The 13,462-nt window shown below is 41.9% G+C and overlaps 1 protein-coding gene across 1 annotated transcript in view; it reads right to left on the minus strand.

Annotated features, from left to right (window-relative positions):
• The window catches only part of Hfm1 (helicase for meiosis 1), an 84,818-nt gene extending 73,948 nt beyond the window's left edge, over positions 1–10,870 (minus strand). The window contains exons 1-4 of the mRNA XM_055611700.1: positions 10,833–10,870; positions 8,261–8,358; positions 4,717–4,829; positions 3,506–3,812 (exon numbers count right to left, since the gene is read on the minus strand). Coding sequence (XP_055467675.1) covers positions 3,506–3,812; positions 4,717–4,829; positions 8,261–8,331 — 491 coding nt within the window. The 5' untranslated portion in view covers positions 8,332–8,358; positions 10,833–10,870. The remainder of the gene's footprint in view (positions 1–3,505; positions 3,813–4,716; positions 4,830–8,260; positions 8,359–10,832) is intronic.
• Positions 10,871–13,462: the final 2,592 nt, after the last annotated feature.

Raw genomic sequence — 13,462 nt, forward strand, 5'->3', positions numbered from 1 at the left:
ATGATCTGTTTTTCTCGTCTTTCCTCAGTAGTAGTAGCACTATTACGATGATGACGTCTGTTTGCCCGAGATAGGATCTGTCTGTCAGAAACAGCTCTGGCTGTTCTGAAACTCTCTCCGCAGACCAGGCTGGCCTTGAACTTACAAAGCTCTGCCTACCTCAGCCTCCCAAGTGCTGGGATTAAAGGTATGTGCCACTATGCCCACCTCTGTATCCTTTTCAAAAAATGTTATCTATTTGTCTTTTGATTAGGAAATTAATATCATTAATATTTAATTACTGAAAGATGTGCATTAATTACTTTTATTTTGCTGGTTTTTGAGTGTTTGGTGTTTTCTTATCCCGCATTTATTTAATTATTGTTTCTGTGTAGGGTTTCCTTCCTATAAACACAACCTTAGGAATGTGTTTATTGTCCTTATCTAGAGAATTCCTTAAAGTATTGTATATAGTGTTGATTTAGTGGGATGGCTTATTCTATTTATTTATCTATTTATTTATTTATTTTCATTGTGGAAAGTCTCTCTCCTAAAATTATGACCAACAGTCCTGGATATAGTAATCTGTATTGTTGGTTAGTAACTTTGAGAGACTGAAACAACTCATTCCATGGCTTCTTGCTTTTAAAATTCTATTGAGAAATATGTTATTATTCCAATAAGATTATGTTTCTGTTTTTTTTTTTTTTTTAGAGTTAATGTTTTAAATATAAAATGGCACAGGGAGTCAAAGCACAACCTCAATATGAAAATATACTAATCAATTAAATAATAATATCCACAAGTCTAATCATTTTAGGAAATACAGAAATTACTGATATTACTATGTGTATTAAGACAGAAGCTCCTGGGGTCTGATAAGAAATGAAGAAAACAAGTGGTGTTGGAGGGTTGTCTGATGCATGTTACTAGTCCTCAAGGTCTGGATACCTGTCTGTTGTGTAAACCTACCTGACTGGCTAATTAAATGGCCTGTACCTTGGCAGGGTAGAATGGGGTTGGCGTAGCTAAGGTTCCCGGGCTTCTGGGTTCAGGAGATAATAATGGGAGACAGACAGATAGGAAGAGAGGAGAAAAGACTGTGGGCATGGAGAAAGGACTCCAGTGATGGTGAGGAAAGGTCCAGATAAAGAATATAAGCAAGTACCATGGGCTTATTTATGGAAGGTAGACCAGATGAGGATGATTAAGCTGGATGGCATTGGATGGGGGCTGGGACATGGTGAGGATGCTGAGACAGCATAGGTGAAATATCTATCCAGCTCACGGCAAACAAGGCAATTATAAATTAACAGCTGTCTGTGTCTTATTATTTGTGTTAGTGGGTTAGATAATACTGCTGTGATCATCCTAGGGCTAATAGTAAATATTACATATCCCATACTCCTTTTTTAAATTTACTACAATAAAATGATTAGATAAATAGAGGAGTCAAAGTAAACAGAAACAGGTAACAAAAGAAACAAGGACATAGCTGTGACTAAAGGTGGACTGAAAAAAAAAAAAAAGACATACAGAAATATACAAACTAGATGTGACCTGAAATCTTCCTCCCTAAAGAGTAGCTTCTGTGTTACCAGAAGGCATCATGCAAACTCCCATGGGAGAGAGGCAGCAAACAGTCTCAGCCAGCTCTGACACTTACGAACCACAGTGACCAGCACAGCATGATAACCCTAACGATGGCAGCAGTGGCCTCCAACTTGTTGGCGGGCCTCACATCTCTAATTGGTTTGTACGACCCACTCACCAGAAAAGAAATCACGCTGTTACAGGAAATCTAGCCAACTATCCAGGGCTAGTGAAGTCAGATCTTGATGGATAATCTACAACCACCTTACTAAACCAGCACACCCCTAACATCACTCAAAACATCTGTCAACCCTTACACCCAGGGAGAAGTGCAGTCCTCATTCCTCATCAAGAAAACTCTTCAACAGACTGAGACTACTAAAAAAAAGTACAAGTAATCAAAATGCAGAGCTGTAGAGCCTAGTTCCAATGGCTACACCGACAACATCCTCCTGAACCGAAGTCTCAGGGAGCATTGTGGAAGAGGAAGCAGAGAGCCTGTGAGAGCCAGGGAATCAGGGGCTTTGTTGTGAGAGTGTGTTTCATAAGAATGTCAGAAGCTACACCATAAAGTCTCACCAACATGAGCTGAAACATGAGCTGCACAAGGACAACAACATACATGCTAACAGGAATACAGGAGTGAGGAAGCCAGGAGGCCTCAGTCCTACACAAAGAACCACAGGCAACTAAGGAATGGCGAGAATGGGAGAAATAGTCTTCCTCAGGCAAGCGCACACCAATTGGTTATCCAATACCAAATGGTCAGCCCTGAAAACATACATACAAGTAACATAATCAGACTGAATGGGTTGCTTTTATGTATTCAGGAATATATGTATGTATATACATATATGCATATAACAACATTTAATGAAACTAGAGACTGCTTCTGAAAGAGAGCAATGAGGGGTATATGGGAAGGTTTAGAGAGAGGAAAGGAAGGGGAAATGATATAATTTATTATAATCTCAAAACCAAGAGAAATAATTTTTGAAGAAGAAACACAATCAGAAATGTAAGCTAAAATAATCCCAGCTCTCAAAAGGCTCAGGTACAGAAATTCCCAAAACCAAGAGAGAACAAGAACAGAGTAGGTCAAAATTGGCCTGCTAATATAAATGTTTTCTGTTTTCAAGTTGTTGTTCTTAGGTATGGTAACAGCAGTAAGAAGCTAACATATGTGAGATCACATAATAAGGTCAGTGTCTGCCCCTGGCTTGTCTCATTACTATTAATGTACTCACCCACTGATTTGTGAAAAGGGTCATTGTGGAGGATAGCCAGAAATACATGATTTAGAGCAAGCCTGGCCACACATGCCTTTAATGCCAGTACTCGGGAGGTGAAGGCAAGATTTCTGCAATTTTGAGCTCTGCCTGGTCTATACATAGTGAGTTCCATTGCCCTACTACCCCAGGGCTGCATAATGAGATCCTGTCTCAAAATAAAACCACCACTATATATATGTATGTGTGTATGTACACACACACATACGATTAGTTAACTAGAAGTGCGTTTAAAATGAACCAAAATTACTTTAGCTTTCAGTTTTAACTTTCAGTATGGCTAAGTATTAATAGACAAAATCCACCTAAGCAAAAACTGAGATTCCTCAGTAAATTTTAAATATTAAAGAGTACCAATAAGAAACATTTGAGAATCTTTGCTCTAACAATAATTGTTTAAATTGTCACACTACAAAACATTTAATGAGTTATTTTTAGTTATTCACTCTCCATGCCTTCAGTGAACCTTAAGCTCCTGAAAGGCAAGAACCTAAGACTCCTATGAATTCCAAGTCTGGTAATGTCCAGCACATATGTATCTGTTGTGACTGTTTTCCCCTCTACCTCCTATTATCCCTAACTCTCTTCAGAGTCTTCTTAATATTCATGTTTGCTCATTGAGTATTACTTAACTAACTTGTTACCTTCTTTTGAATGCTGATGGTCCCTGTCCTCTATCTTCCGCAGCATTAAGTAATTTTGTGTCACCAGGACCACTCTTTGCAGGTGGACTCTCAGTGCCAATGTAGGTTTTATGTTTCTGAGAAGAGTCATACACCAGCTTGTCAGCTGAGTGGGACCTATCACTGTTACTCGATCCTCCTAAGTTTAGGTAATCCCATTTATGTGCTTTACAAGGAAAATGGAATCTTTGTGTTGGTGAAATACAATTTTTGTCTTCATTAATGATCTTCAAATTTGATGTTACCGTTTTTGGAAACTTTCCTTGTCCTAGGAGAAAAGAAGTATAGTAATTATTAATTATTATATGTTCTTCATGAAAACAACTTTTCTAACTAATGATAAAAATCTCAGTTAACAGTTTCTAAGCTGTGACATGGTTCAGGGGTGAAAGTCTCTGCTTGTGAAGCCTGATGACCTGAGTCCTATTCCCAAGCACACATGGTGGAGGAAGAGAACAGACTCCTACAGACTGCCCTCTGACCACACAAACACCGTGGCAGTACCCAGCCCCTCTCACCCCTAAATGTAACAAAAGTAAAATGTTTCCAGAGAGCTTACAAGATAAGGTTAAAAGAATCAGTTCAGTAATAAGATAATCTGTACTTCTGTAGGCATGAAACAGATGGTTATTTCTAGAAGCAGAGGCAGGCCAATGTCTGTGAGTCTGGGGCTCATCTACACAGTGAGTTTCAGGCTAGCCAAAGCTACACAGTGAGGCTTTGTATTGAAAAGAGAGAGACTACACAAATCCATATGTAAATCATGAGTCATAACAAAACACTAAGGTTTAAAATAAATGTTATCACATGGGAAACATACATTGTGTGAGCTTGCCTGTTGTGGGAATGTTTTAGTGTTGGGGATGAGTCAGGCTCTTGCGTGCGCTCAGCAAATGCTGTGTGACATCACGGACTGTTCCTTACCATCTGCACATCAGTCTTTTCACTAAGTACACTTCAGAGACTTGGCTCCTAAGACTCGACCTTTAGTGCAGAACAAAGGCCTCCATAGTGAGAGGAATAACTACTCAGAAAGCAGAAGAGTGTGACAGTGACTGTGCACCATGTAAATGTGGGGGAGGGGGAGTGTGACAGTGACTGTGCACCATGTAGATTTTTTATGCTCATATAACCTGTATGAGTTTGGCCTCACACGAAATGTGATGATTTACCTAATAGTTTATAGTTTTCAATTTCTTCCTCTAAGTCTTGAATGTCTGGAATTTCTGCAATCAGCGGAGCTGGAGGGAGAAACCAATGCAGTGGCTTCTGCTTAACTGGGAAGCTGTAGAAAACACAACGTTGCAGCTGAGAATTTCTATTTTAAGAAGGAGGAGCTACCAAAAACCATCTGCTTACTAAACATCACTCAAACACAAACTCGGACCAACAGCCCATAACCACACTGTTTGCCTTGTCCCTACGACAATGCTCCTAGCATCTTCTCCCTGTGTCACATGACTAATGACATTGTGTGAGGAATACTACCTGAGTGATGGCTGTAACTCCTCCTCATGCTCCCTCACTCAAACTTTAATTTACCTGTGACACACCTCACCTATCATCATGGACTACCAACACATAAATGTTACCACGATGACCTAGACTATTCCCACAACCGTTAAAAATTAGTGCTTTATGGTCTAGAACTGTCATAAATCACAGAAAACTGTGACAACAACAGAAACCGGCAGGAACTGGCAACTGTTGCCCATGCTGGCACCTTCCTCTAGTTCAGCTGTGACGGTTAACTAACACTGCTTAGTGCTCTTTTCCAAGCAGTATCTCCTTTTTTATTAATACAAAGAGATGTGGACACCAGGAACTGGATTTGAGAAGAGCACCACACACCATTAGCACAGATACTCAGTCCCAGGGCTTTCTTCCCCCTCTCCCGTAAGTTTAGGAGGTTCAGCTTGAAGGGACAGTCTTCCTTTTCTACCTCTCACAACCCAACTGTAACTACTATGGCCATAGTTTTTTGGGGCTTTTTTGTTTTGTTTTTGTTTTTTTTTAATAAAAACTATAGTGCGTTATCTATGTTTGACGAACTGCTAACCATAGGATAACACTTAAAAGTTAGAATGATGTCCAAGGGTCTCAGGAACACATCCCAGAATGAGCCATGTGACTCAGTATACAGTTCTACTTTCTATACAAGAACAATTTCTGAGGTATCCATATCAACTTTGTTTTTAAAATCATACTACTACATTAAAAATCCTTCAAAAGCATCAAAATAATGCCAAATTTCCCTCAAATGGGCTTAGAGCACATTAAAAGTTCCCATTATCCTATGCATAACATTTAGTCCAACCTAAGATGTCTAAGATGTTTCTTGTACATCTGCTATAGTTTAGATGTGTTGTCCATCTTAGTTTTGTTTTTCTTGTTGCTATGGCAAAAGCAAATTAAGGGAAAAGGGTTTATTTTCGCTCACAATCCCAGGTTCAAGTCCATCATAGCAGGGAGGTCAAGGAGGCAAGAGCATGAAAGAACTGGCTACATTACAGCCCCAGTCAAGAGCAAAGGACAGTTAAAGGCGCTCATTCTTGCACTCACCTAGCTTTCTCCATCAGTCTAGGACCCAGCCTGAGACATGGGGTTGCCCCATTCAGGGTGCCTTCCCACTGCAACTAAGCCTTCAGAAAACCCCTTGCAGGCATGCTCATAGAGCAGCCTAACCTAGACAACTTCCTCAGTAAGTTTCCTTACTCACATGATTCAAAATCGTGTCACATTGACAGAACTAATCAAGTACAATGTCCCCATGGGCCCATGTGTTAAAGGCATAGTTGGGCTAGGAGATGGTGAGAGTCCACAGGTGTGAGTTAGGCCATTAAGGTATGTGTGCCTGAAGGAATACTGTGGTCTTGGTTTCTTCCTGTCCCTCCGCATCCTACCTGTCACAAGGTGAGGTTTACTCTATTACATGATTTCACATATAACAGAGGGACACACTGAAGCAGTACACCAATACACCATAGCTTCCAACTGTGAACAGTTTTACAAACTATTATCTCAGGCGTGATAATAGTTTCATCTCAACAGTAATGAAAGATAACTAATGTAACAGGAAACAGAGAATAAATTCTGTGCCTCTTTGTTACTGTTCAAAGATATTTCCTTCAGTTTGCTTGGGCCTCTGTCCTGCCTCACTCCTGAATCCATAAGGAAGCTCTACTATTCATTCACTAATCAATTCAATAACTTTTATTGATACTATATACCAGGTACTGTCTCAGGCACTAGGCTTTACATTTACTCAACGCCCAGGACAAGGCCCACACGTCCTAAGATATTTCCATAGATTGTCTTCTTTCTTTCTTCATATACACTCAATAATAGTTCTCATGGCCCTTATAGAACTCCATAATAGTTCTACATGTGTGTAGACAGGTAACAGATAGAAACAAGGATGGAAACAGAGAAACCTGACAATCCAGGTTGACTGTAAACAGCTAAGGTTTGTTTCTACTTAAGTCAGCAGGATTTAGCACAGTGCTTTATACACTTAAATATGTTGTTCAAGACATGCTTGATGATTTAATTTCTTAGTTTTTAAATTATAGAAACATATCTAATAATCTTATTCAGACATTTGACATACAAAATCTACCCTCAATTAACTTTTCTGACTATGTCTCACTGCTTTTGTTTTATGAACCAAATACTCCAGTAAACCTCTATCCACTGTTTTCTAAAAATACTGTGAATTGTCCTATCTCTATCATTTCTCATTTTCTGTAATATTCTGGCTTCAACACTGTCCTACTGTTAAAGAATGATCCATCCTTGAAAGCATCCTAAGAGCCTCCATGATGTGGAACACTTTCCTGGGACCATCTGTCCCAGATGACTGTCCGGGTCTGGCAGTTCGCTGCATGAATACACCTATCATCCCCTTGAACATACTGGTGATTTTGAATTGTGAGAAGGATGAGCAGGAGATTCTGCCTAGGTCAGTCCTGATGCATTCCTATTGCCCCATCTGAATCCACTCATTCAATCACTCTGTTCCAGTCTATAATGTGAGTTACGGTCACAGTATTGGCTGGTTGCCTTTTCGTGTGTGTGTGTGTGTGTGTGTGTGTGTGTGTTAAATCTAAACCATAGCTAAAATAGTTACAGTTAAAGGGTTTTTTCCAGTCTTTTCCTATCCTTTCCAATGCTCAAACAATATGTGATATTTGAATGAGTAAAAAATGAAATGTTTCATCAACATAGAATAATTCAATAGAAAAAGAATACAGAAAACTCAGAAGGGAGCAAGCCACACATGAAAAAGCATAAAAGCAGGCATCTGACAGACGACTCCCTCCCTACTATGTTGCCTTTGGTATCACATTTTCACTCCTCCCTCTGCTTCCTGCCTGAGCTGACTGTGTCTTCACACCTGGTTTCAGCAGAAAAGCAGATCCCTTCTTATCCTGAGCTGTTCTCTGATCATTACTTCTACTCTTTATCTTGGCTTTAATGTGACAAATCAAATATGGAAGGTAACAAAACAGAATCTATTTTCAAATTATAATACTTCAAATTATACACTTTAGTTAGTACAATATATCTGAATTCTATGTTTTCTAAACATAAAATTGAAATGTCAATCTGCTGACCTTTTATTTATTTATTCTTGTTACCAAAGGGAAAAATTAAAAGTTCCTAAAATCATAAAACTGAGAATACATTATATAAGCCTTTCAAAGTCACACTTACTTTTCAGTTTCATCTGGGCTACTGTAAAACAAATCATCCGCGGGAAAAAAGCAATCATTTGATTTCAACATTGTTGAGAACTGGACTTTGTCTGAAATCTATAAGACAGAAAAACGTAGTTTATATTAATTTATAGGAATGCAAAAAATGATTTCTGTACAAGTAAAATAAAAACCACCAATTTCCCAGAATCTTTTCTATAATACAGTCACAGACAATTCTTTGAGCTTCGTCTTCTGTAAATTCCTTGGAAATGCCTCAACAATGGAGCATGTAAGTCTCTGCTCAGCCATGTGTTTTCCCAAGTGTGTTCCTCTCTTAAAACTCCACCTGTGCTTAGGAGGTGCTTCCACCCTTCACCTGGAAACTCTAAGACATCCTTCAGTGTAGTGGTCACCTCTGCTAAAAGTATACACCGTTCCTTCTTTATTCAATTACCCACCCCAGGTCACAGCAAAACTATCTCATTGTTCTAAATTCTGAAACAGAATGAAATGTTCTATATGTCAGAGCAAGAAATAAGATAGACAAGTCATAAAACAAAAATTACATTTCCATTTCTTATGCTAGACAATAAACTGCAAATTTGTCCTCAGAATAGAAATTAAAAATGTAATAACTACATGGACACCATCTCAAAGCAAAAAGCCATTACCAAGTTAGAATGTATCACCAATATTATGACTTCTCTAATAAAGACATAATACAATGACTTCTTTATATGACTTCAACATAAAACACATGTAGGCGTAATTGGGAAGGCCACTTCCAGTGCACCTTAGTAAAATGTCACAGCAGAGATGCTAAATCCTGCACGGATTTTAGGATGGTTATCACTGAACCAGAATATCACATTTTTTCACTACCCCATATTTATTTATTTACTTTTTACACTTTTCAACTTATTAACTACCCAGTCCCCAACAAAAGAATTAGCAAAAACTGAAATAAGTAAACATGATTCTATAAATGTCTAAAACAGCAACTTGACTGCCTAAGCAGAAGCCACGAAAAACAGAGCAAAAAGTCCAAGGGAATCATTCAGAAACACACTAGCAGACCTTTAGATCTATTTACGTAAACAATTTCATAACTTTAGGTTTTCTGAAAAAAAAAAAAAAAACTGTGCTAATCAACGTTGTATTTATTGTCCAAGAAGCTGTAAAACTGTTTCCTGTTACTTTCAGAAGTGTGTTTTAATAAATCAAAGGTTAATAAGGTAAAACTCATCAACCCGTGCTTATACGCCCTGCTACCTTGGAATAAGTAGAAAAGCTCATTACCATCACAAATGATCTTTATTCCAAAAGATAGTGGAAATAAGATCACACAGCAAAAAGACCTCCCACATACATAGCAGATACTGTCACAAGAACACTTTTTCTAGTTCTAGCACAAGAGTCAGGATAGCTTATTGTAGTTCAGAATAAAAACACCACATAGATTTTAGTTCTGGTGATGAAAAAAAAAACCCTTTATCTAAAATTCCCATCTCTGTCATGTATTATTACTTTCTTTCTAACATTCATACATAGTTGTAACTGCATTTCTCCCTGTATTTCTCCCTGTAAAGCAAACAAGGGATTCCTTTTTTTCTTCTTAATGTGTCTCACTAACCTTGAACAGATCCTGACACAGAGATGATGACTGGTAAAAATTCACTGTGGAATGAATGCACTAGCAATAAACTTACAAAATAATTCTAAGTAAAACAACTGATTCCCCTCAGTTGTTGAGTTTAAATTTTAAAAAATTTTTTCTACCTCAAGATTCATGTAGCCAGTCATATCGTGAAGGTTCTAAATGGTGGTGAATTTGGAAATTCCATGGTATCAATCTTTTTTTTTTTTTTTTTAAGATATAGTCCTTAAAATAAACCTTGTCACATTCTGATGTAAGGTAGTAAGTTTTTAACTAAAATTTTCGGTTTATAATGAGAGATTCTCAATGTGTCACCCAGTTCTTGTTTCGGAGCCATGCGTGGCGGGGGGAGCCTGTGATCAGCCTGCGAAGGCTGAGGCTGGAGGATCCACCTAAGGTCAGTGTCAGCTGAGGGTAGCCTGGGCTACAACGACAAACAACAGCTTTCCCTGTGTAACACAAATTTGTGCTGCTTTTACACTCCACCCTGAAGGCTGTTTTGTGCGTGTGGTCCGTGGCCTGTAGGAGTAGAACTCGCCTCTCAACTCCACGGACAACGCTAACCGTCCCTTACAGTGTCACCTCTGAAAACGTACTCAGTGCGCAGGGTCGCCAGGCATTCGGGGGTAGCCCGGGCTACAGCGGCCCCTGTACAAACACACAAGCAAACCCTGGGGGGACGGCCGCGGCGCGGGGCGCCCGGCGGGGGCAGGACCCCACGGGGCAGGGGGGATGCCAGGGACGCCCGGGCGGGCGCGGGCCACACGCCTCAGGCCTCAGGCCGCGCCTGGCCGGGCCGCGAGGGAGGCGGCCGGCAGGGGGCGCCCGGCCGAGCTGCCGCCGGGCTCCCGGCCTCCCCGCGCGGGCCCACGCTCCCCGGCTCTCCCCCTCTCCCCGCTCACCCCGGCCCCCCGCGCGGGCCCACGCTCACCCGGACCCCTCGCCACCCTTCCTCACGCCTCCGGCGCCCGCGGCACTCACCCTGACCCCACGCGACCCCCTAGCGACCCCACGCTCACCCTGACCCCACGCGACCCCCTCGCGACCCCCCGCTCGCTTGCGACCCCCCGGCGGCCCCTCGCGGGCCGGCCCGAGGCTCGGGCCCCGCCCGCCAGCCCGCGCAGCCGAGCGCCGATTGGCCGGCTCCTCGGACGCCCCCCCCCCAGCCCAGCTTAGTCAAACTCCGCGGAATGGATCCGCAACGCCCACGAGCCCCTCCCAGCCCCGAGTTTCCTCCGACGCGAGTGGGCTTCTGAGCCGCGCGTTAGGACGACGCACCGAGGCCTGGGCGAGTGCTGCCGCCTGCCGGCTCTCCCGTGCCACCGTCCGAGCGCGGGACGTGAGCTGGCGCCTGCCCGCCGCGGGGCCCCAGCCCTTGCTGCCCTCCTCTCCGTTGCCCTCAAACTGACGTCGAGGCGGGTTTTGGTTGTTTCATGGTTCAGTTAGAAAAAGCGGGTGTTTAAAAGCTTTGAACAGATTGGCGCTGGTTTTGCAGTATCCGCATTTACGGTAGACACACAGCATGCACAGCGTTTCCTTTCCTTTTGAGTGTACTCTTACCTGGCAGCTTTGCCCACCGAACAAGTCGTCTGCGCAGATCACATGAAACATGTATGGGGCACGGCGGCCTCTGAGCAGCTGAGATTTGTTAATCTTTTATTTTCCACAACGGAGCGTCCATGCCGCCATATGCTCAGAATTTTCCTCTCCACAGAAACTGCCTTGCATACCCCAGGTCCTTCTTGGCTTCTTGGCCTCTTCAACAAGACTCAGAGCAGCCTGCGGCCGGGAAGTCCAGGTCCACGAGGTAGAAATTGTGGTGCACTCTGTACATAGATCAGACACAAAGCCGATAACCCTTTTCAGCCACAAAAGCGATTTTTAAGGTCTCGCTGATGAGCAGCTCATCTCTGAATAAGATCTCTCAGAACGTTCTTATCTATTTTCACTTCTGGATTCTAAAATAGAGAAAAATCTTAAGTCAAATAATTTAAACTTCATTATACTGTAATAATTAATTTCCTTAAGATTTAACAATTAGGACCTGGAGAGATAGCTCAGTAGCAAAGAGCACTGGCTGCTCTTCCAGAGACCTCAGGGTTGATTCCAGCACCCATGGGATTTTTGGACGACGTTTTTTTTTTTTTTTTTTTTTTTTTTTTTTTGTGCATGTGTATTCAAATGCTGGTTTCTGCACCCAGAGATCTAGCTGTAGTCTGACTTTGCTATTGTCATTATTATGAAATCTCTCCAGACTCAGTATTTTCTAAATTGTAAAACATGTTCTTCATCACTTTTTTTTCTTTCAATTAATCAATAAATCAATTTTATTTAACCGATTCCACATCAAATGTTGCTCCATCACCTTCTCATTGGCTAAATAAAGAGCTGAACAGCCAATAGCTGGGCAGCAGAGAGAGGCAGGCTTCCTGGGACTTCTAGGCCAAGGAGCGGGGAAGGAGGAAGGAGAGGGGAGAGAGGGGAGGGAGAGAAAGGTTAGCTGACAATACCTTCAGTTTTGGGTGAGTCATTCTATAAGGACAGTTGACAAACTGCCCTGGGAAAATAGGAAAGCTTGGGAGCTTACAGCTTAAAGAGTAACTAAAACCACAGGCAGGGGAAGGAAATCCAGCTCTCTATAATACAGAGAAGAGAAGACTCAGGAGATAGCTGGCTTCTTTCAAATCTTTAAGGGACTCTTGTAGGAGTGTAAATATTTTTTGGCCATGCTTTCATAGGCAGGATTTCAGAGAGCAGATGCCGAATCCCTGCCTCAAAACCACTGAGTGCTGCCTGGGAGAAGATTGCAGCCAGGAAACAAAATGAGCAAGGCCTTGCTCATCTTTCGTCATAAAAGTTATGGATACAGAATTTATGTTCCTCAAACTGAACCCATCTAAAATATACAACCCAGTGAGTTATAACAGTTGTATATATTCAAGAAGTCACCACCCTAATAGAAACGCCCACAGGACGTTTCCAGAGCCCCCGACAACTTCCTGTCCTTTAGACAATTGCCCCGTCTGCCCTTGGCTCTGGGCAACCACTATGCTCTTTACCTGTAAGGGACGCTTTGCATCCTCTCTCAGTGGCATCTAGATCTTGGGTGTGCTTTCCTTCATTCAGCCTAATGATATTCAGCCTTGTCCTTGTTTTGTACTCCGCACCTTTTTCCTTTGGGTAACAGCTGTTCTGTGTCATTCCTTACTGGTGACCAGTTGAGTCCTTTCACGGACACTCTGCAGAGTGTCTGTGCATCCACTGTTGGAGGTGCGCTTAGGTTTCCGAGTCCAGCTTAGAAGGACTTTTTGTTTGCTGCACTTTTAGCCATCTATTTTGTGTGTGCGCTGGTAGGAGCGATGATCCCGCTTGTGTCCCTGCATGTGTGAAGGCTGCAGAAGTGCTTGCAGCGCTCTTCCTTCCACCGTGTGAGTCTGAGGGACTGAAGTCAGAGCTTCAGACTTGGTGGCAGGTATCTTTACCCTCCGAGCTGTCCCTCCAGCCCTTGTGTGAAAGTGTTTCTATGGTCATAGGCTTTCATTTTTCTTGTGTATATATGGG

This window comes from Psammomys obesus, unplaced genomic scaffold (genome assembly GCF_907164565.1).
Source record: "Psammomys obesus unplaced genomic scaffold, mPsaObe1.curated_primary_1811, whole genome shotgun sequence".
Classification (NCBI taxonomy): domain Eukaryota; kingdom Metazoa; phylum Chordata; class Mammalia; order Rodentia; family Muridae; genus Psammomys; species Psammomys obesus.